The 25,024-nt window shown below is 44.3% G+C and overlaps 1 protein-coding gene across 1 annotated transcript in view; it reads left to right on the forward strand.

The window, feature by feature from the left end:
• The window catches only part of LOC142831310 (connector enhancer of kinase suppressor of ras 2-like), a 242,667-nt gene that overhangs the window by 165,142 nt on the left and 52,501 nt on the right, over nucleotides 1–25,024 (forward strand). The window contains exon 8 of the mRNA XM_089781719.1: nucleotides 5,028–5,087. Within this exon, the coding sequence (XP_089637845.1) occupies nucleotides 5,028–5,087 (60 nt within the window). The remainder of the gene's footprint in view (nucleotides 1–5,027; nucleotides 5,088–25,024) is intronic.

The following is a 25,024-nucleotide window of genomic DNA, read 5'->3' on the forward strand; positions in this document are numbered from 1 at the left end:
CCTCCTAGATAAAGCAACATCTCTGTGTATTTCAGGTCACACCTTTACCTAGGGGAAATTTTTCAAACTGCCAAGTAATAATTTTAAATGGAGCTGCTTTTTGGATGCACTGATGATCAGACTGACAGATATGTGTCTCTTTCCAAATAAAATAAATAACTATATTTCCACGTTATTTGGAAGAACTCATTGTTTTAAATTTAAAAATAAAAAGCAATTCTTTACATGGTACATCATAGAGAATTGTGTTAGTGTTTTAAAGTATCACAAAATGCTTTCATTTTCATTTCAAAACTATATTATATAAGAAATTTGCTTCTGTGAATTGCTGCTGGTATCATGAGTAGGTTCTTTTCCACTTGAAGTTAAATAAAAAGCTATTTTCAATAAACAGGATTGTTCTTAGTAGTGATTTTATAGAGGTCAGAGAAGACTAACAAAAATTTTCATTTCTTCAAACCTGAATTCAAGTCCTGGTTGTGCAATTTCATTATCTCCCCTAACAGTAATTTACCTAAAATACACAGCCACCTCACATTATTATAGGGTGGTAGTTTCTAGTAAGGAAGAGTGAAAGTATGAATTAACAAATAGCATATTTAAGTAAAGGCTTTTTAAAAAAATGTTATAAGTAAGAAACACTTCACCCATCACAGAAATGCAATCATCCACAGGTTGAAATTATTGGGCACACTGATACAATATATACTTTTAGGTCAGAAAGTGAAGAATGCTGTACAGGTTGAACCTCTCTAGTCCAGCACTCTCTGGTCCGGCAACATCCATGGTCTTGCATGATTTTAGTTAGCTGGATGTCCATTTATTGTGGGTTTGGCCAAGTTTCCCACCTTTCCAGAAAGTTTGTTTACAGCCACCAGCCCTGGCTCTCGGGGCATGTCTATATTAGGAAATTATTTTGAAATAACTTATTTTGAAATAATAACTTCCAAAATAATAATTTTGAAATAGTGTGTCCACACTAAAAGGCAGCATGGAAATAGCTCAGAATTATTTCAAAATAGCACATCCACACTGATTGGAGTCTACATCGGATTTAAAGCCCCCAGAAGCCTCCCAGGGAGGGCCGCATGAGTGCGGACACTTCCTGTGGCTGCTTGCTGAGACACATGCTTACAGGGGTATCTGCTTCTTCTTCACCTGGAGAACTCCCTCTCAAAACTCCCTGTTAGCAATCACCTGTTCACAAGCTCCTTGGTCGCTTGCCCACTGCCTTATAAAGCCCCTCCCCCTACCAAGGCCAATCAGCAGAGGCTTCTAGAATTCAAACTTTAATTAGAAGCCAACAGTTTCCACCTGCCAATCACAGCCAATCACAGCACAAACTCCATCAAGGGGAGGGGGAGGGCAGAGAGGAGGTGGGGGGAAAAAAGCCTCACTCTCAAACACAGGGGGAAATAAATAAATAAATAAACAAAAAACAAAAAAGAACACACACCAACCCTCACTCACAAACACAAGCTCAGCACACAGCAAGAAAGCCCCAAACACAACACCCACTTCCCTCAAGACTCTTGTATCTGCTTCTCCTCTACCTGGAGAACTCCCTCTCTAAAGCCTCACTCAAACAGGGAAAGAAAAATAAATAAATAAATAAATAAATAAAAACCAACACCACCACACACCAAACAAACACAACCTCAGCACACAGTAAGAAAGCCCCAATAACAAAACACACTTCCCTCAAGAGTCCTGTATCTGCTTCTCCTTCACCTGGAGAACTCCCTCTCAAAACTCCCTGTTAGCAATCACCTGTTGATAGCAGCCATCAATTAATTACCTGAAGGATGGAGAGAGGCTGTTCTAAGTGGTCACAAATGACACAACAAGAAGCAATGATCTCAAATTGCACTGGGGGAGGTCTAGGTTGGACATTAGGAAAAACTATTTCACTAGGAGGGTGGTGAAGCACTGGAATGGATTACCTTTAGGAGATGGTAGAATCTCCATCCCTAGAGGTTTTTAAGCCCCAGCTTGACAGAGCCCTGACTAGGATCAGTTAGTTGCGATTGGTCCTGCTTTGGGCAGGGGGTTGGACTTGATGATTTCCTGAGGTTTCTTCCAACTCTAGAATTCTATGATTCTATGATTCTATAACCCAACAAGCCAAAATACTTTGATTTGCATATATTGCTGCAGTGCCTCATGGGACTTGTCCTTCAGTTGTGCCTCATATTCTCTGTGGGCCAGGTTTCCAAGACAGACATAATTTTCTATGATGTACATTGGCCCTATGATTCCGATGGTGCACTGCTTCCCCTCAACAAGAGAAAAGGCCAGTATTCATCTTGGGTATGTCTACATGCCTCTGCTGACAGAGGCATGTAAAATAGGCTACCCGACATAGTCAATGAAGCTGGGATTTACATATCCCCAGCTCCATTAAAATAAAAATGGCCACCACGCTGTGCCGGTTCAGCTGATCATCAGCACAGCGCGGCAGTCAAGACGCGGATCGGTCGACAAGGGAAGCCTTTGTCAATCGCTCCTGTAAACCTCATTTCACAAGGCATAACGGAGCGGTCAACAAAGGCTTCCCTTGTCGACTGATCTGCGTCTTGACTGCCGTGCTGTGCTGATGATCAGCTGAACCGGCACAGCGTGGTGGCCATTTTAATTTTAATGAAGCCAGGGATATTTAAATCCTGGCTTCATTGACTGTGTCAGGTAGCCTATTTTACTTGCCTCTTTTGGCAGAGGCATGTAATCTAGACATACCCCTTGAGAGATATAGTCCCAATAGGGAGCCTCCTTTATACAGAAGAACAAGGGTGTCTGGGAGCACCCAGTTTTGCAACTCTTATGAGGCATCATAACAACACTGTAACATCAAATTTCTTGCTAAAGTATTACAGATCTTTATTTATTATTATATTTTATTTATTTTCTTAGGATGGCATTTTTTACCTCTTTTGGTTGTGAGGCTTTTAGCTGCTGCTTGGACAGCAGAAGGGACTTCAGAAATCTTCAAAAGATGATGGTTTAACAGAGCACTGCTACCTTGTCAGCATTAGATGAAAGATGATGTCTTTGGGTGGTATGTGGAACTGTGGCCCTTTTAGTAAGAGGAAAGACTGCTTGTTGCTGAATGTTACTGATGTACTAGGTTTTATCTAAGAATTTAAGAACATAAGAATGGCAATATTATGTAAGATTAGAGGTCCATCTAGCCCATCTTAGCTAATTTATTTTTTACTAAATCAATACACATCTGGAATATAGGGTATTTATGTTTAAAACCTCTGTTTCTATTCTTTATTTGGCCTTTGACAACTTTAGTTCTTTTCTGAGATTAGTAAAGTAACAAACCTCTTCAGATGCCAAAATAAGTCCAGCTTCATGTTAGTTGTTAAGTGCTGTCCAAAAGATTTGTTACCTGTAGATTTTGGACTTAATGATGGTACATTAACAGGAAACTTTTTTTATATTGGCTCTAAATACATTTTTATTTTAATTTTGTTTTGAAAATTGGATTGAACCACAATTTGTTTCAATCTGCTGAAATACCATTGACTTTAATTCAGAATAAGTGTTCTTAGAATCATAGGACTGGAAGGGACCTCGAGAGGTCATCGAGTCCAGCCCCCTGCCCTCAAGGCAGGATCAAGCTCCGTCTACACCATCCCTGACAGATGTCTATCTAACCTGTTCTTAAATATCTCCAGCGAGGGAGATTCCACCATCTCCCTTGGCAATTTATTCCAATATTTGACCACCTTGACAGTTAGGAATTTTTTCCTAATGTCCAATCTAAACCTCCCTTGCTGCACTTTAAGCCCATTACTCCTTGTCCTGTCCTCAGAAACCAAGAGGAACAAATTTTCTCCTTCCTCCTTGTGACACCCTTTTAGATATTTGAGAACTGCTATCATGTCCCCCCTTAATCTTCTTTTTTCCAAACTAAACAAGCCCAGTTCATGAAGCCTGGCTTCATAGGTCATGTTCTCTGGACCTTTAATCATTCTTGTCGCTCTTCTCGGTACCCTTTCCAATTTCTCCACATCTTTCTTGAAATGTGGCGCCCAGAACTGGACACAGTACTCCAGCTGAGGCCCAACTAGTGCAGAGTAGAGCGGCAGAATGACTTCACGAGTTTTGCTTACAACACACCTGTTGATACAACCTAGAATCATATTTGCTTTTTTTGCAACAGCATCACACTGTTGACTCATATTCAACTTGTGGTCCACTATGACCCCTAGATCCCTTTCCGCCATGCTCCTTCCTAGACAGTTGCTTCCCATCTTGTGTGTATGGAACTGATTGTTCCTTCCTAAGTGGAGCACTTTGCATTTCTCTTTATTAAACTTCATCCTGTTTAGCTCTGACCATTTCTCTAACTTGCTAAGGTCATTTTGAATTATGTCCCTATCCTCCAAAGAAGTTGCAACCCCACCCAGTTTGGTATCATCTGCAAACTTAATAAGCGTACTCTCTATCCCAATATCTACATCATTGATGAAGATATTGAACAGTACGGGTCCCAAAACAGACCCTTGCGGAACTCCACTTGTTATCCCTTTCCAGCAGGATTTAGCACCATTAACAACAACTCTCTGACTACGGTTATCCAGCCAATTATGCACCCACCTTATCGTGGCCTTATCTAAGTTATATTTGCCTAGTTTATCAATAAGAATATCATGCGAGACCGTATCAAATGCCTTACTAAAGTCTAGGTATATGACATCCACCACTTCTCCCTTATCCACAAGACTCGTTATCCTATCAAAGAAAGCTATCAGATTAGTTTGGCATGACTTGTTCTTCACAAACCCATACTGGCTATTCCCTATCACTTTATTACCTTCCAAGTGTTTGCATATGATTTCCTTAATTACCTGCTCCTTAATTTCCTTAATTACCTGATTTCCTTAATTACCTGCTTCTTACAACATTATTGTGCAAACATCTTTAATTGTTTTATTGTAGTATTAAAATGAGCTATGATTTTTGTAGCAGTAACCACCCACAGATATTAATTATTCCTTCTCTTCCCTTTTCTTTAGGGGATGTATATTAAGTCAACATACGATGGGCTGCATGTAATCACCGGGACTACTGAAAATGTAAGATGCTTTATTCCAATGAGACCAGTTTATGACTTTTGTAGTTATGTCCACAATATGTGAACAGTATATTTCATATTACTAACAGTTGCTTTAAATCATGCCACTGTTTGTTAATGCTTTCATTTAGTGAGTATCTTCATTATTGTGTAATATATATATACATATCTATAGTGAATGCTGCTTAATAGCAATCCTGATGTTAGAAACTTATAATTAATAACAATGTTTTGCTGGGAGCCAGTCCCATTCCATGTTAATGTTAATGTTAATGGGATTTGGATATTGGCAACAAGCTTGCTACATATTGATAGCTTCTTGGCATGTCTTCCCTATCTGTAGCACCACAAACCCATGTGCTGCTGGGAGAAAACAGCACCAGAGAGGAGATTACAGCCTGGCTGCCAACGTTGTCCACAGAAAGCAGGGACACTGGGTTGTTCCCGGTCTTATCACCAAGGGCCTAGACTTAGTGCATCTCAGCCCTTCTTTTCTTGGCTGCAGCCCCACTAGGGATATAAAAACACATTTAATTGGACCCCCCCCACACACAGGCAGGAAGTTGCTCCAGCCCCCATTAGTTCACCCTAAGCAGTAAGCTTCACCCTTAACCGGTTAAACATTCATATCCCTAAAACCCACAAGCTGCACTATTCTGGTACTACAACCAGGGTAGGAAATGCTAGGATGTGCTGAGCACCAGCTGTATGCAGGTTTGGAGCACTGCAGCCTGGGAAGGCATGTCAAATAATAGCAACTGTTTGCTGAGAATCAACAGTCTATTAATAAGCAAAATCTATTGTATTTTTTCAATAGAAGATGTGAATCATATTAATAGTGTCTAGTTTCTGATTTTAAAACTATTAACATCAGACAGCTAGAAATAAAAAATATGAAGAAGCAACAAAGACTTTAAATAACTAAAATCCTACCACACTTCCTTAATGAGCTTGGGCATATAATTTCCCACTAGTACCTGTCTGTGTTCATAGGAAATACATTTCTCCCACATGACTTTGTTCATTGTTATCATTAATCTTACATAATATCTGTCATGTCAAAATGTCTGTATTCTATGTCTTGACTGAAGAGATTTTCCACCTGTTTGGATCAGTATCCATGCATAATCAAGGGATTTTTTTTTATCCATTTGTTATTCAGTGTGTTGACAGAAAATCATGTAGTAAATATAATTTTGACTCTGTAACTTCTGATTCTATATTTTATGGATTGTCTCAAGCCTGTCTAGAAATGCATATTAGGTCATTTCCAAATGTGTCCAAATACTAAGCTGCATTGTTTCTTCAAAAGAAAATATAGAGTTTTAATATATTAAGAACATAAAAATGGCCATACTGGTCGGATCCTTCCCATGTTCTGCATACCTAGCTTCTGACACACACAGGCTAGGGACACCATTCCTACCCTTGATAACTAGCAGACTAACCCAGAGTTGCCTGGGCCCTTCAGGGCAGGGCCTTGGGGATTGGGGATGCAGGAAGCTGGGGGCCAGGGGCATGTTCTCACCCCCACCCAGCTCTCCTGCCCACCCAGGGCCTGTTCTCCTCCTCTGCAGGCCACTGCTCCAGCTCATCCCAGGCCTGTTCTCCTCCATCCCCACTGGCCACCTCTCTAGCCGGCCCAGGGCCTGTTCTCTCCCCTCCCAGGATACCCCTCCCAGGCCCTATTAACTCTTCTCCTGCCCCCACCTGTGTTCACCCTCTCAGCTGCCAGTGGTGACTTCTCTCCCCCCCACCACTGCAGCCACGGGAAGTGCTTTCCAATCCCAGCCCCCCAAGTCCAGTGCCTCCACAGAGAGCTGGTGTAGATGATGCCTCTGCCCAATGCATCTTCTGGTAAACCAGATGCAAAGCAGAGTATCCACCAAAAATAACTACAGCCAACTGATACAATCACTTAATAAAGCATGCAGCTGGAAGGGGAAAAGTTTGGGGCAGGCAAACTATTTACCAGTGTGCTAGCAGGCAACATGACAGAGCCCCACCCCAGCTAGCCACTCCCTCAGCTGCCCCCAGTGGACACTCTTCAAGAGAGCACTCCCCTGTGGCTTGCTGCCCAGTGGCCACTCACATGTCACAGCCCTCAGAACAGCAGCCTCTCCTCTGCATGTTGTGGAAAACAGTTCTTTTTCTGGGGCTTCTGGTTGTTTTGGCACAACCAGACCCTGTCCTTGCTTTAAGTTATGGTAAGAGGAAGCTGCATGCCAAATTTGGTGGCCCTAGTTCTTACTGTTTAGGAGGAATTCTTGAACAAACAGATTCACAGACAGAAACAAAGACAGATGCATTCCAAGAGAGAGAGAGAGAGAGAGAGAGAGAGAGAGAGAGACTATTGAATCTCTGCTCATCGCATATCCGGACTACTGTAATCTCCTTCTCTGGTTCAATGCCTACATTCTTCCCCCTTTCAAGTCCATTTACCAGACAGCTAAGATCATTTTCCTAGTCCATCATTCTGCCACCTCCTCTCTGTCTTTCACTACATCAAACACAATTTTTTGCTCCAACTTACAATGCCCTCCATAATTTAACTTTCCTTCTCTTATCCTATCCTTTCTATTAGCATATGATTGACAACCGGCTTCATTTCATTAATGATGTCAACTTCCGTTATCTGATTCTTCCTTTCTTTTACAAGCACCTTCACATTTTCTCTCATGCTGTCCTTTACAAATGAGAGAAATTCCCAGTCAGCTTCCTAAAGCCAGAACCTAAGCCTCCTTCAGGGCTCTCCTCAAAACCTACTTCTTCTATAGTGCATCAGGAATGGCTTGGCAGGTGGAGAGTTACAATTATCACTCCTGATTATATCTGAGAATCATTGTGTGCATCTTGCTTATTAACCGTTTCTCTCCTGCTTTATAACCTGACCCACTGTTGTCTGTTCCACCTATTATGGGTTGTCGTTTGGACTGCAAGCTCTTTTGAGGCAGGGACTGTCACTTTCTATGGCTGGCTATTTGGCAAGTTTTTGTGGCACACGATATGCTAATGAGGGACTCATTAGCATGAGTCATTTTGTTATTAGCATATTTTCTGCCGATTCTTTTTGCGCAAGGGGTTTTGCGCAAAAAGAAGCAGTGTAGCTGCTTCCATTTTGTGCAAAAAACCTCTTTTACACAAGATCCTTATGTCTCTTTACTGTATCCAGAGAGTTAGCTACAGCAGAGTGGAGTGGGTCACAAACTTTTCGTGTTAATATTTAGTATGCTTTTTACATTATCCATTAGTTAATTTCTCCATTGGCTCTCTCTTGTAGAAGTTATGCACATGTTGTTAATTTTATATAGATATTTCATGCTAAGAACTTGATATAAGTGTTTTGCTCTGTATTTAGTAATGTATTATATTCATTATATTATATCATAATTACTTCTGCACCTATTGATGATAAATGATAGACTGTTATTTCTTAAAACTACTCAGAAAAGATAAATGAATCTCTTTCTTAATAATGAAGATCAGGCAAAAATATATCTTTTTCTGGACTTTAAGTAGGTCAAATTTAAAATGTAACAAGTGTCACAGGTCGACACTGGCCCTTTAAGAGGGATCAGCGTTTGTGCACTGTGCCTACTCAGCTGATCCTAGTTAGATTTTAAAAAGGGGATGTGGGTCTCAGGAAGAGAAAGACGCAGTGAGAGAGAAAGAGACTGACTATCACTGATCTACTAGGAAGCTGCCGCAGGGTCTCTAGATTTTCTGGGAGAGCATTCAGTGAGTTCCTAGGAGGTACTGCAGAAAGCAGGAGCAGCAGATTGCTGGAGTCCCCCAGGAGTTGAGCCAGTGAGAACTTGAGAGCAACTGTTCATAAAATAGTATTACAGAAGGAAAACCTAGGGTGACGGTGTTCAGGAAACAAGGCACAGAAGCAAAGTCCATGGAGAGGGGAGGGGGCAATAGCCTGAGAGATAAAGGAGAAAAAGTTGCCAGGGGACTGTAGCTCAGGATGAGTTGAAAAACTATTTTTGTTTGCTTTGCTTTTGTTTAAGAATAAAACTCCCCAGAAGAAACTGTGGGCATGGCAGTGGCTCCTACGATAGCTGGGAAGAAGCCCTGCCCTGTTACAGGCAGTTTGTCTGTGATCATACACTATTAAGTATGCTCTGATCTACCCAACATGACAGCCACCATGAACCCCAAGGTAAGGTGAGGAGGAAGGCTGGCTTCGTGCCCCAAAGGGGCAGGACCTTGGGCAGAAGGGGCAGGCCAAGGGCAGTCAACCCTTGGCACCATCCAAACCGCAGCACACCCTCCCCAATCTCTCAGAGCTGTGTGGAGTAGCACTCAGGTGGCAATTCAAAGGGGCCTGGGACTCTAGTAGTGGTGGTAGTGACTGGGAGCTCTGGGCCCCTTTGAATCTTTGGTGCCCTATTATACCACCACTACCACTGTTGGTGGTCCTGGGTCCAGCTCATAATAGTTGTGCAGGCTCAGACTCAACAGAAAGGCTTAGTTTACATTTTCCATGAAGGATGCTGAAAAGTACCTAACACCTTCAATTACATGAATTGGATAGACTCAAAGATGAGAGCAGTTGCTGTTTGTCAGCCCTCATTCTGCAGTGGTGCTATGCAATTGTGAATAATTTTCTGTTAAATACTCTCTTGCTTCCTTGTGTAATCAGAACGAATCATAAAAAAGTGCTAGAACTAAACTTAGCCAACCTCGCCTAATCTGTAAAGGTTAACAGACTTTATTAACAATGGCAGAAAAATGAGCATTATAGACTTTTGGATGTGTTGTTGTCAGGCAAATGAGTACACCTTTCACTCGTTATGTCATGCTACATTTGCTAGGATTGACTCAGAAGCTGTACTAAGGATGTTAAATAATGGTTAATTAGCTAATCAAGTGATCAATGGAATTTCCATCGACAACTCGATTAGTTGATCTAGTTGATCGGGGGTGGGGGAGCTCACTACTGCCGCTGCGGCTTTGCATTTTAAATGTAATAAGAGTCACAGGGCTTTTACTACATTTAAAGTGTAGAGCTGCAGTAGGGCTAGCTCCTGGGGGCGGTGCAATCTGGGACTGAGCAGCCCTAGCTTGCGCCAGCTCCGGAACTGCTGAGGATCTGCTTCCTCAGTCCCCTGTCCCATGGAGATGGAGCCGTGGGGAACCAGCTTTAAAACCAGCTCCCCCCAGCACCAGCTCCTGCCTCCCCCACCTTGCTGCCTCTTAAAGAGGCAGCAGGGTGGGCACCTCAAACTCTTCACATAATTAGCTAATAAAATAGTATAATTGCGTGTGTGTGTGTGTATACACCTACATATTTTAAGTCCTAGAGTATGTCTACACAGCAAAGTTATTTCGAAATAACTTTACTAGCATCTACACAGCCAAACAGCTATTTCGAAATTAATTCAAAATAGCGGAGCACTTATTTTGAATTTGTTAAACCTCATTCCGTGAGGAATAATGCCAAATTCGAAATAGCTATTTCAAAATAAGTTCTATGTAGACACTTATATCGAAATAGGGGGCCACCAGCCTTCCCATGGTGCCCAGGTAGCCACTCCAGCCTCAACCAAGGCCACTCCTCTCCCTCCCCGCTCCCCAGAGTCCTTAAAGGGGCTGAGTCTGGCCACAGTGCCTGTGCTGGCTCCAAGCCTGCCAACCCAGAGCCAGCAGTCACTGCCCCTAACCCAGTGGCCCCAAAACATGAGCTAGCAATCCACGGGCAGCTAGCCCTCCACCACTCCCCAGAGTAGTCTGCCAGCTCCCAGGAGCCTGACAGGGCCCAGAGAAGGTGGACGCCTTCCTGGTCCAGAGTGGAGATCATGGACCTTATTCAGGTTTGGGGGGATGCCCCCAATGTCCATGATCTCTGCACTAGACAGAGGAATGCAGCCGTCTATGGTAGGATAGCTGGCAGCCTGGCCACCAAAGGCCACATGTGAACCCAGGAGCAGCTTTGCATGAAAATCAGGTTGGTCCAGCAAGACCCCGAACTCTGAGCCCTGAGCTTTCCCTCCCCCTTCTTCCCCTTGCTTCCCCACTCCAGCTCCCTCTGCCCAGGTTTTCCCCTCCCCTCTCCCACCCTCTCTTCTCCCCTCTCCTGCCTCCTTTCCCCAGTCTCACCAGAGTTTCATTTTCCCCTCCCCGCAGTTTTGTTAAATAAAGAGAGTTTGTGTTCATGAAAATACATGTATTTTATTTGACATCAGAAAGGAGGATTAGGGAGGGGTAAGTGGAAGGATGTGAGGGAGGAATGAGGCACAAGCCCCCAGTGGGGCAGACCAAGGAGGCTCTTAGTGCTCCTCAGTGTGGAAGCTCTCCCACAGGGCCTCCTGGATACTGACAGCCCCCCAATGGACCTCCCGGATGGCAGCCTGCAGAAAGGGCAGCCAGGCTCGCAGCAATGTATCCAAGAGAGGCACTAGAGTGCCCAGGGACAGCTCTGGCTCCATGTTGCAGAGTGCTGTGGTGTCCCGAGTGAGGGCAACTAGAGCACGCAGAGACAAAATGCTTTGCTGTCCCTCATCAAGGTAGGTAAGCAAGCAAGGAAACCTGAGAACCAGCTGTCGGGGGGAGGGAGGGTCCCTTTAAGCACAGACCTCTGATAGCCTCAGGAGCAGCCACACAAAGTAACTCCTGACCTGATGCCCTGCCAGACCTGGTTCCAGCCAGCCTTAAATGTGATTCAGCGTCCACTCAGTGTGGATGTGCTATTTCAAAAGAGCAAAAATCTATTTCTAAATGTATTTTGTTTGTAGACGCGTTATTTCAAAATAAGCTATTTCGAAATAACTATTTCAAAATAAGGTATTTTGAAATAACGGTGTAGTATAGACATACCCTCTTAGAATAAGAGAATAAACTGATGCAAACAGGCCTATGGCCAGAGGAAAATTTGACAGACATAGGCAATGTCTATGTGGAAGATAAGATTCAAGAAGAAATTTGAAAAGTAGTCAGTGATACACACCTACTAGGAGAAGGTCTGAAGTGGGAGGCACTGCTAAGGGAAATCTATCATACTAACAGTGGAGAGCGTGTGGTAAAGGGCAAATTGAAATAGGGACTATGTGAGAAAGGAGAACTGGAAAGGAATTGAAAGACAAAAATATTTGGGAAAAATAAAAACAAAAGAAGGCAATTTTGAACTCAATACAGCAAGGCTGTGTCTACACTGGCATGATCTTGCGCAAAAGCGGCTGCTCTTGTGCAAAAACTTGCTGCCTGTCTACACTGGCTGCGTGTTCTTGCGCAAGTAAACTGACGTTCTAATGTGTGAAATCAGGGCTTCTTGTGCCAGAATTCTGATGCTCCCACTCAGGAATAAGCCCTTTTGCACAACTGTTCTTGAGCAAGAGGCCAGTGTAGACAGGCAACATGAATTTCTTGCGCAAGAAAGCCCTATGGTTAAAATGGCTATCAGAGGCTTTCTTGCGCAAAACAGCATCTACACTGGCATGGATGCTCTTGCGCAAAAGCACATGCCAGTGTAGACGCTCTCTTCTGGAAGAGTTTTTGCAGAAGAACTCTTCCTCAAAAGAGTTTTTGCATGAGAATGTGCCAGTGTAGACATAGCCCAATAGTACAGTTGTTTGAGGATGGAGATGAGAATCCACCTTTTGGTACATATGAGAAACTGTACATTCTGCAGTTTGAAGAGGTGAGGGCATTGAGGAGTATGTTATCTTATCAAGGAAAAAGGAAAATGAAGGCATGAATTGGAATTGCAGCAGGGAGGGAATCAGGTCAGTTTTGGACACAAGCAGTGCTATGAAAGTACTGATGCATTGTTACAGATAGAGCAGAAGGCTTTAGGATAAAATAGAATATTAAACTGGTTGATGTTTAGATTAGGGTTGGTAAAGGATAAAAAGGGCAAGACTTGGTGTCATTTTATACCACTACTTAAATTGTGTCTGTGTGGAACATAGGTAGAGAGGGTAGATGCAATTTGTTTATTCCTTATTCATGAAAGAAGTATTTCTGTTTTTGAAAAATATGATTCAAGGTAGTTAAGATGAAGCCATAGTTTCCTTGCCATAGACATACAGAAAGAGTGTACAGGTTGGACCTCCCAGGTCCGGTACCCTCAGGACCTGATCGGTCCTGGGTGAAGGATTTTGCCAGATCAGGAAAGGTCATTTCTGCTCCCCATTCTACTGCCGCCCACCCCCCATCCCTGGCCCAACCACCAGCCTCCCAGCTGGCTCCCCTCTTCCAGGCCCATATGCTGCCCCATTGGGCAGCCACACCACCTCTGCACAGCAGTATCCTAATGCCATGTTGGAAAGTTTTGTCATGTCTGTGCACTGGGCTCCTGCTGCTGCATCCAGCCCCAGCTGCCAGGCCAGGCAGCCCCGCTGCCTCCGTGCACCAGGCTTTGGTCTGTCCTACCTTGCAGACTCACTACCACATGTTGGGCTTCTGCTTCCTTGCTAGCCTGTAGGGCTCCCATATGCTAGCCCTCTACCGGGACTCTCTGGTCCTGGAACAACCATAGTCCTCCCAGACCACAGACATTGTCAGACTAGAAAGTCCTGGTTTAGAGAGTTTCAACCCATATAAGAATGAATTATTAAAGTCATTTAAAGATACGTTAATTAAAAGCTGTCCAGTTACTCAAGGTAATTCAGGTTTGAAGATCATGATAAGATGGTTTAGGGAGAAGGTAGAGTGAGAAGAGCAGACATGTGAAAACTGAAATTCATGGGACTCCAAAAATCTTATACAATTTATAGAGTCACCACTGAAGACTGATAAAGAGTGAAAGATAGTAGCGGAACTATTTGAGAAAGGCTGCAGGAAATAACAAACTTGGATGATTCTGTATTGAATGAAGGAAACAAATTCCTCACCTCTCTCATGGAAAAAGCTGTGATGAGATGACAAATGTTATGGGTGAAGAAGACTGTTGTATAATTGCTTACAGAAAGTTGCCAAGAAAATTTTACCTGCAGTAAGCTGTGAATTAAACAATTTCTGATTAAATTGGATTAGGTGAAGATGAAGTTAAACTTGCTCTCAGGCACCATTCGTATTTTTCCTTTTTCCGTCAACTGCTGTAAAGATATGGGAGAGGTGAAAGGGCATATTGTAATGAATTAATTACATTTCATCTTACTGTATTCTCACAAATACTAGACAAATTCAGATAAAGCTACATAGAGGTGTAGCTTAATGCTTTTGAAAAATGCATCAGTGTAAGTCAGTGGAACTAATCATTGAACGAGGTACTATTGAATGTGACTGAGGATGACAATCTGGCACTTATTAATTAAGATGAAATAAGAAAAATATATAGCTTCCAAATTCCTGCCTCTTGCTTAACTTATAATTTATAATTAAAGGTTTCAAAAAGGCACATGCTTTCAACCATGAAACCTTAATGAATATTATAGACCTTTTGAATTATTACTGATGATTATGACTAATGGTGGGGAACCATCTTTCTGCCTTGGCCTAGACTAGGAAGTTATTAACCCCCCCTTAGAATGAATTAATAAGCAGAGCATCCACACTACTAAACCCATTATTTTGAAATAACAGGCTAGTTATTTCAAAATCTGTATTCCTGCTTTCCTCGGGGAATAACGCTAATTTTGAAATAGTTATTTTGAAATAGCATTAGTGTGGATACTCTGCTGCTCCTAATTCAAAATAATTGGCCTCCAGAGACCTCTCTCGTAGTTGCAGTTCTGACTGCTCTGGCCACACGTGGCATCTCCACTGCTCCCCTTCTCCTACGGGGCTTAAAACTCCAGGCAGCAGGAGAAGGGCTTCTTGCACATTGGAGAGCACTGAGAGCCACGTGTGAGAGAGAAGTCAGTGAGGGAACCACGATGGACCTCAATGTTCCCTCAGAGGCTCCCACGGCTGACAGCACTCCTTTTGCTCCCTCGGCTGCCACTGGCCAGGGATACAGGAGACTGCTGGTCTGGACTGGTGGAGAGATCCTAGACCTCATCGAGGTCTGGGGGAGGAGACCAATCTACACGATCTCCACACCAGAAACAGGAATGCAGAGGTCTATTGCTGGATTGCTGCCAGAGTGGTTGACACAGGTCATAACCGGATGCTGGACCAGGTCCACAGGTCTACCCCAAAGCCAGGGAGCAGAGCAGATGCTCCTAGGTGGCACCGCCAAGCTACCACTACTTTGCCCAGCTGGATGTCATCCTGGGAGGGGGGCCAGTCACCTCTCCCGCCCTCCCCCGTCGTTATGGAGTCTGGCCAGAACAAGCCCAGCATCAGCATCCAGGAGGGTGGGGTGGTGGACCAGGAGGAGGAGGCCAGCCAGGTGACCAGGCCCACCAGCCAGGACTTGCTCCTCACTCTGGAGCCTGTCCGCTCCCCCCGGATGTCTCCCAGGCTTAGGACTAACCTGGGGAAGGCACTTCAGGTGAGTTCCATAACTTTCCTTATATACATGAGGGGGCAGGTGGCAGACTGCGAGTAGCTGCACACTCCCCACTTGGCCTGCCCGGCCTGAGGGCCACACAATAGCCTGTGCATGTAGATCAAGGGTGGGCAATAATTTTTGAGTGGGGACCACTTCAAAAATTTGTGAAGTGGTCATGGGCTATCCTGGAAGGGATGGAGCCTTGGGCGGAAGGGGCAGAGCCTTTAAATAGCAGGAGTTGAAAGGGCTCGCACCTCCCCGTTGGCTCCCAGGCAGCATGTTAGCCAGAGACGGGAGCTGCAAGCCCTTTTAATTCCTGCTGTTTAAAGGGCTTGCTACTCCAGCCTTGCTGCTAGCGCATTGCCTGGGAGCCAGGGACACACGAGCCCTTTCAACTGCTTCTATTTAAAGGGCTTGAACCTTCCCTGGGGCTGTTGCCTGCCAACCACAGGGAAGGTACGAGCCCTTTAAATAGAAGCCATTGAAAGGGCTTGCATGTCTCCTACTCTCAGGCAATGTGCTAGCATGGGGCTGGAGCCACAACTCCTTTCAATTTCTTCTATTAAAAGGGCTCACATGTTCCCCGCACCTGTCAGGCAACATGCTAGCAGCGGGGCGGGAGCTGCAAACCCTTTTAACTGCTTCTATTTAAAGGGCTTGGGCGAGAAACAGTTAAAAAGGCTCACAGCTCTGGTGCCACTAGCACGTTGCCTGGGAACCGGAGCCACGCGAGCCCTTTCAATTGCCTCTTTTTAAAGGCTCGCACCTTCCCCATGGCTCCCAGGCAATGCACTAGGGAGCAGGGCCTGAACAGCCAGGCAGGCTGGATCAAAGTCCTGGGTGAGCCAGATCCAGGCCACTGAGTAGCTTTTGCCCATCCTTGCTGTAGTATCTTGAAAAGGTCCCTTATTTCTTACAAGGTCAGTCTAAATGACATAAATACAAAGCCTTCTGTCATGAGAATTCATACTGAATGAAAACCACATGCTAAGGTGTTCACAAACACAGGCATTTGAATTCAAACACTAAGGGAACGGAGATGAATGTAAAGTAGTCTCTCATTATTCTTAAGACTTAATGTTGCAGAGTCCTGGTTCCCTGCTATCCCCGCTAGTTTTCCTTTACGGGGAAAAGCAAGAGTGAATGTATACCATGTAAGATTTAATTAGAAAGGGAAAGGAAAACCTGTTTCAAAGAACCAGATAAATCTACAAAACACCTGGGATTTTTGGGGGAGGGGAACAAACTGAGTGCCTGTAAGCCACTAACTAATGAATAGATAAATCATCAAGAGCTATATGGAAGGATGCCCAGTTACTCTAACTGGAAACACATCACTTATTGGCTGGGGAGTGGGATAAAAAGCCTGAAGGAGTTGAAAGAGAGAGAATTATATGGATTGATTAATAGGTAGTTCTGAAGACAGACAGGTATTTCCTCTATCTGGCTAAGTCTGTCTTCTCATCTGAATTCTAATTATTCTGAAGCATAGGTGAGAAATTACTTCATATTTTGCTGCTTCATTAGGCCTGTGGATCCTGTAAACGCATCGGAGAGGGTCCAGCGGAGGGCAACCAAAATGATTAGGGGGCTGGAGCACATGACGTATGAAGAGATGCTGAGGGATTTGGCCTTATTTAGTCTTCGGAAGAGAAGGGGGGGGGGGGGAATTGATAGTAGCATTTAACTTCCTGAAAGGAGATTCCAAAGAGGATGGAGAGAGGCTGTTCTCAGTAGTGACAGATGGCAGAACAAGGAGCAATGGTCTCAAGTTACAGTGGGGGAGGTCTAGGTTGGATAGTAGGAAAACCTATTTCTCTAGGAGAGGTGAAGACTGGAATGGATTACCGAGGGAGGTGGTGGAATCTCCATCCCTAGAGGCTTTTTGTAGACAAAATCCTGGCTGGAATAATTTAATTGGGGTTTGTCCTGCTTTGGGTAGGGGGTTGGACTGGGTGACCTTCTGAGGTCTCTTCCAACCCTAGGATTCTACTTAAATGTTCAAGACAGCTTTGATAACTTATTTAGAGGTTACTACATCAGCCAGTGCTTTTCTTCCTTTTCTCAGTGTATTGTAGCTCTGGCTTCCAAGAAATCTTTTGAGAGACAAAACTTCTCTTTTTCAGTTGCATGTGTTCAGATTAGACTACTACAGGTTAGTTTTTTAAATACTATATTTTGTGAGTAGTTTAAGTCTCCAGATATATATTGTAGTGTATGTCCATGTGTGTTGTTTTAAACCTTAATTCTGTTAGGAGATCTCCCCAGACAGTTATCTTTACCTACACAAATCTCACTACAAATTCAGGGTCAAAATCTTTGACCCTGGAGCTGCTTAGATTTTATGGTGAACTTCCATCTAGATTACGGATGGATAGTGAAGAAGATTTGGTTATGTTTGCATCATTCTTCAAATATTACTGTATACATCAGTCTTCAAATAACAGACCAAATATAGTAGTAAACTCATCCAGCTGGAGTAGATTATCCACCTTTCTCTCCCCCCTTTTAAAAAATATTTCTGCAACTGCTTTTTTGGGGGGCAGGTTTCTCTCTCCTTACTGGATCTGCCTTTTTAATTGAGGTTTCAACTTCTGCATAAAGAAGAAACACCCAGTAAACCATGATGATGAATCTTTTCCTAAGGGTTGGAATATGTTGTATACCCCTTCACCATTTGTAAAAACTCTATTTTTTCATAAATATAGCTATTAAACTGCTACATTCATTTCAGTCTTTTGCGCTGAGTTGTAAGAAACATTTTGTTTGGAACTTTTCATAGGATTTACCTTTGATTAAACTTGATATGCTAAAATCCATCACTATTCTGGCATATCATCTTTATTCATCTAAGTAGATGTATGCATCAAAATTGTATTTATTAATTAATGTTGTAGAAGAAACCAATATATATAGCAACCTGAGCTGTAGGTTGTGAAATATCTTGGTAAATTATCTAATGATTACCATACAAGTCCAAAATGATGGGAGAAAATATCAGATATGCTTCATCTTCAAGTAAGACACATCATTTAAGAAAGAGAAGTTTAGGAGCAAACTAACCTTTGTGCAAAACACATTTTTGTCTCTCTGGGAATTGCAGCTTCAGGTGCAGGCTTTTGTGAAGTGGTACCAATAATCTTTCACTCTCTTCATTAGCTTTTAATGTTTGAGGAGACAAATCCATGAGGATGATGATGGTAGACTTAAAAGAACACGAAGATGTTGATACTACAGGGAGTTTTTTCAGGGCATTATTTTTCAGTATAGAACTGCTCTTTCAGATCAAGAGCCAAGAAAGGGAAAATGTGTATGCAGTGCCTAAAAGGGACATTTTGACTGAAAATGTATCTAGTTCACAACAGTTGCTTCTCTACATTATGTAAGACCACAATGTGCATCCCATTGTACTATCAAGAAATTAATGGCACCAGGCTGATTTCAGTTTTCCTTGATTGGTTCATAAAACAGTTAGGAAGTATTTTTCAGTGTTTTAGGAGGACCATAAATAGTTACCTATGCAGAGATGACAAAGCTGTACTTCTTAGTACACAAGGTCAACATGATCTTTTTAATACCAGTAAACATAACAATATAACTGTCAACGATCTATGGGAGGAAACTTATTTACAGCAAGGTGATTTTTGAGGTGTAAAAAACTGAAATAACTCATAATATTTTGAACAATGAAATAAGAAGCTGAAAGTTCATATAATTTGGGATCCTCTCTGGTTGTACTTAGGATTGCAGGCTAAGAGAGGAATTAGAGTGCGAGTTTTCTGTGCTTGCTCTTTTCATTTTGCTTGATGAACAAGAATTCTTAGGATTTAATTAGAACAAGTCCTTCTTCCCTAACCCTAAAGTTTTCCTTTTCTCTGTCCCTGAAAGATCCCCTTTTCCAACCCTCTAAAGCAGTGGTTCTCAAACTGCAGTCCAGGTGGTCCACAGCTCAAGATCAACTCCCCTTCCCCCCTCCCCACAGAAGGGATCCCACACTGGCACTCCAGCCTGGCCCTGCCCTCACCCTGCAAGGTTGGATTGCCAGAGCTGGCTTTTCTGAATGTATGTGGGGGGAGAGGGGGGGCTGAGCCTCCCCACTGGATCTGGCTCACAAGGAAGAAGAGGAGCCAGAAGTGGGTCTGTGCACTGCCGCTACCCCTCCTCCCCCGTCAGCTGGGGAAACAGCAGGCACACAGACGTGCTGCCTGAAGGCTTTCCACTCTGCTCCTATTGGTGATGCTTGGGAGTGACGTGGGGCACAAAAGCAAGTAATTGCCCCCCCAAGCCCAAACCCCACATCACAAACCACTCCTGCACCCTCCCTCTTGGCCACACTGCACCTTCCTTTGCTCCTGCCCCCTCCCCCAACCAGATACTCTACTCCCAGCCTGCTTCTGCATCCTACCTCTCACCCACACCTTGCACCCTCACCCCTCCTGTACCCCACCTTCCACTCAGATTCTGCATCCCAACCCCTGTCCCACTTGCTGGCAGCCCTTTCCTACATACTGAACCCCTCATTTTTGTCCCCACCACAGAGCCTAGGGGGTGGTGTCAACAAAATCCACTAACCCTAAAGCCCCAGAAGAGTAAATCCAGCCTGAACCTCAGTTCTCCCTTCCCTGTGGGGTTTTAGAGGTGAGTTTTTCTTTTGCTTCTCACTTGTGTGGTCCCCAACTAATTTTTCTGTGGGTCAGTGATCCCTGATCCAAAATAGGTTCCCCACCCCCTGCCATAAATAAAGAAAATATTAAAACCTTTTGTGTTGGACATCATATATATAGTAGCCCAGTGTCTGTGAGTCTGTAAGGGTACGTCTACACTACATCCCTAGTTAGGACTAGGGATGCAAATGGAGACGACTGAAGTAGTTAATGAAGGGTGGATTTAAATATCCCGTGCTTCATTAACATGATCTCACCAGTGCGCTAGTTTGAATCACAGCTGATTCGAAACAGGAAGTGCATGCCGCGACGCATTAGTTCGGACTAAAGCCCTCAGTCCGAACTAACGTTACTCCTCATTTTTTGAGTTACTCCACACTTCCTGGTTCGAATTAGCGCACTGGCGAGATCACGTTAATGAAGTGCGGGATATTTAAATCCCCGCTTCATTAACTACTTCAGTCGTCTCCATTTGCATCCCTAGTCCGAACTAGGGATGCAGTGTAGACGTACCCTAAGGCTGATGTACATGGCCCCACCCCCTGGCCATGTACATCAGCACCCCGCCCCCCTTTTCGCTTCTCCCGTGGCGCTCCGCTGAGTGCTGCGCCGCTCAGCTGGGCCCCGGCGGGAGGGGAAGGGAGTGGGGCATTGACATATATGGCCGGGGGTGTGTCCGTGTACATCACTGCCCCCCCTTCCTCTCTTGCCATGGTGCTGAGTGCTGCTCCCCTCAGCCGGGCCGCCACAGGGGAGGGGAAGAAGGGACAGTCACATGCACGGCCCCGCTCCCTGGCTGTGTAAATCACCGCCCTGCCCCTCCTCCCCCGCAGCGGCCCAGCTGAGTGCACAACACTCAGCTGAGCCACCACGGAGGGAGGGGAAGGGGGTGGAGCGATGACGTACACAGCCAGGGGGCAGGTCACATACGTCACCGCCCCCTCTTCCCCTCCCGCTGTGGTGCTCAACTGAGTGCTGTGCCCCTCAGCTGGGCCTCCGGGGGAGCCAGCAGCACAAGGGGATGTTTGGGCTCCCCTGTGGTGGGAGGGGAAGGTAGGGTGAGTCGGTGACGTACATGGCCCTGTCCCCTGGCCGTATACGTCACCCCCCCCACACACATATGGCAGCTCGGTGGTGGAAGGGGAAGGGAAGGGTAGGAGAAGGGGAGTGGGGAGACACGGAGGGGAGAGAGAGGCAGGAGGAGGAGGTGAAGAGAAAGGGAGAGTGAGAGGCAGGAGGGGCAGAAGAGAAAGAAAGATGAAGAGAGAGGCAGGAGGCAAAGGAGAGCTGAGAGAGAGGGGGAGGCAGTAGGAGGAGAGAGAGGGAGGGAGGGAGGGAGCGAGAGAGAGACCGGAGGCTCAGGAGAGAAGACCAAGGTGGAGGAGAGACATGAAAATCCCAATTTATGGCGGGCTAATTGGCTAGTAAATTAATATTTTACTTTATTTAAAGTAAAGTCTGATAAACTAACACGAGAAAGTTAAATCTGTTTAATAATTTAATACTTTCTTTTTTACTGGTTAAATTAAACCATTCTCCCTAGCTGCAGCACTAGCAAAATGACTTGGATATAATTATATAATTAACAGGGAGTTTCCATTAGCAACTGGTGGTCCACAGAAAGGTGTGCATTGAGCCAGGTGGGTCGTGGGCCAAAATGTTTGAGAACCACTGCTCTAAAGATTCCGATTTCCTCTTTTTCCCCTCTTAGCCCCATGAGCTTCTCACTTCCCTTTGTTCTCTACCTCTCTAAAGTCTAGCTTACTCCTCTGTGTCCATAAAAGGGGAAAGAGACTGGTGTGCAAGAACAGAAGATGGATACAGAAACTGGGGGGTTCAGATGAGAACTCACAGGAAACACAAAGTTTTGATGGAGACACAGAAGGAGTTAGTGTGACAGAGTCATAAGAGTAATACTATGATGAATACAGTAATGTTTTCTTTTGTTTTTAATATAATGTAATATTGTGAACTAGAGTGGCTAATGGGGCTTTATCTGGTAATACAGGAGGCATTTGAGGACATGTCCATTATCCTTTCATGCCCATGGACCAACAGTGCGATGGAAGGGTTTGTGATGAACCGGGCCGGGTCTGGGCACAGCTGTCGGCGTCCATCCGCTCAGGGCAAATTGTTCAAACTCAGGGCTCCTTACAGCCCCAGACTGGAGACCTTCCAAACAGGCCACGAACCAGTCACACTGAGCACTTCAGCCTCTGGTCTGGCTAGCCAGAAGCCTCATGAGCAAAACCCCTCTGACATCCCAGCTCTTCCTGTGCCCCAACCAGCCCCCGGCCTAACAAACAGGTGAGGGGTTTTAGAACCCAATCTCACCTACCCCGAACTTCCAGTCCCAAGAAACCAGCCACAGATCCCAATGGATTTACACTCTGGATCTTACCCACAAGATCACTCTGGGCCAATCCTTTAGAATCTAAAATCTAAAGATTTATTACTACAAGAAAGAAAAGCATGAGAGTAAGGTTGTTAAGGATAATACATCACATACATCAAATCACCCAGTTCTCAATGCAGGCTCTTAGAAGAGATGTTATGAACTACTATCTTAAAAGTCTCTGGTGTACATCCTATGTCTGGATGGGTCCACAGTTTTTCTGGCTCGTTGTTCCCTGCAAGGCTGCATTTAGGATCAGGAGCAAAACTGAAGACCAGATGGAGGGTGCCACATGGCACTTATATATCTCCCCTGGCATCTTCCTGGCCAGAGAAGGTCACATGGTCCACCAACCTATCCCTGTGTCCCATACTTGGCAGCCCTTAGGCCCTGGCTGGTTTGCAGGTATCAGTCACATTCCTGAGGTGTGTACTGGCACCTAGCACTTCATTGTCTCCTTGCTAATTAGCATAGCCATTGGCTGAGCATTCCTTGCCCATGTCTCAGACACAGATAGAGGATTTTCCAGCATCCCTACACAGTACATTTTTATAACTCCACATACAGATATTATACAAGTACATGAATAGCATATACAGAATCAGTAGAACACAAACTTTCGTGTGATACCTCACATGGCCCCCTTTGTATACACTTTGGGGCAAATACCTCTCTCCCCCCCCCCCCCCCCCCCACGGGTACAACAGTGATCTGGCTGCTCCACTTAAAATCCAGTAATATGACAGAGTTGAATAGAGGAAAAGTAAGGGATGGGGCAGTAACAGAGTGAGGATAGTGAGGGATAGTCATGAGGGGAGTGAAGGAAAGTGAGGTAGATGGAAAATAAGGGAAGTAGGAATTGGGAGGGAAAGAAAAGGAAGTCATGGTAGAAGCACATGCTAGTTTCAATGAAGAAAATAGCCAAGAACAGGTCTATTTGGATATTAGTAGGCTGATGTCAATATCACAACGTTGGTTCCTACCTCTGATCAGCCTAGAGTGTCAGCCTCCATCACTCACTTTAAATCAAACACTTTCATGTTTTCTCCCATGCTGGCCCTCACATTGGGAAGAAGTTCTCCCTAATCATCCACAAAACTAACTCATTATTCTATTTTTAAAACTCTTCTTTATCATGAAGCCTACCAAATGCTTGACAACAGCTGGGCTGCTGGTGTGTAGAAGCCAGAGCCTAAGGGTATGTCTACACTACCCCGCTAGTTCGAACTAGCGGGGTAATGTAGGCATACCGCACTTGCAAATGAAGCCTGGGATTTGAATTTCCCGGACTTCATTTGCATAAGCGGGGAGCCGCCATTTTTAAAACCCCGCTGGTTCGAGCCCCGTGTAGCCGCGCTGCACGGGGTTCGAACCAGCGGGGTTTTAAAAATGGCAGCTCCCCGCTTATGCAAATGAAGCCCGGGAAATTCAAATCCCGGGCTTCATTTGCAAGTGCGGTATGCCTACATTATCCTCCTAGTTCGAACTAGGAGGGTAGTGTAGACATACCCTAACATACTGACCAGAGTTCTCAGTGTTCCCTTGTACTTCTCCCATTGGTTTGTCTGTATCCATCCTTCGTCTCTTGTCATCCACTTAAATAGCAAGTTCTTTGGGATAGAGATTGTTTTTTGTGTTCTGTGCTTGTGTTGCACCTCATACAATGTGGCCCTGGTCCAGGTGTGGGGCTCATAGGCACTATGGTTATACAAATAATGATGTTGAAATCCAAACAAATACAAGCTATATAGGACTTTGTGGCTATAATATAGACCATTAAACTTATCCCAGGCCCAATTTGCTTTTCATCATTCAAAAGGCAGAGTAAACAGACTTTGCATAAGAGAACTATATGATATTTTGGGGGATATAATACATACCTTGGTGTGTAAACAGAGTAAGTCAGCAATTCTCTGCAGTCACTTCTGCATCCCCTATTATGAAATGGGGACCGTGATACTCAGAATCAGTAGACATTGGCGTATACATAGCCATGCTCCCAATAGCCCCTCATGGAACGTCCTTGAAATACCTCTCCTCACTGGCCAATGCAACTGGAATGAAACTCTATTCCAATATGTACAGTGGCTGTGGATTTTCCCGGCAAGCCTGCCAGGCAGCCACCTGAACCCAGTGTAGCCCTTACTGTAATGGATGAATTTTCAGCCTATGCATATCTGTGAGCTAGCACTTGTAAGACCATGCAATGCAGTCAAGGTGGGTGAGTGGAGAAACAGGACAGATGCTAGTGTTAGTGAGATGAAATCATCAGACTTACCATTTCTGAAATTTGGCCCAAAGCCTATACAGTGTATACTCCTAATGTGGCAAACGTCCTAATTCACATAAGATATTTGACATTTTTCCCATTGCAGTGATTGAGTTCCTTTCTCTGATTTATTTTCAGTTGATTTAGTACATCTGTACATATTATTTACTGTTTTAAATATGCTCATTTAAATCAGTGGCTTCTAGTCAAGTATCATACTGATTTTAAA

This window comes from Pelodiscus sinensis, chromosome 13 (assembly GCF_052426305.1).
Source record: "Pelodiscus sinensis isolate ZL-2025 chromosome 13, ASM5242630v1, whole genome shotgun sequence".
NCBI lineage: Eukaryota > Metazoa > Chordata > Testudines > Trionychidae > Pelodiscus > Pelodiscus sinensis.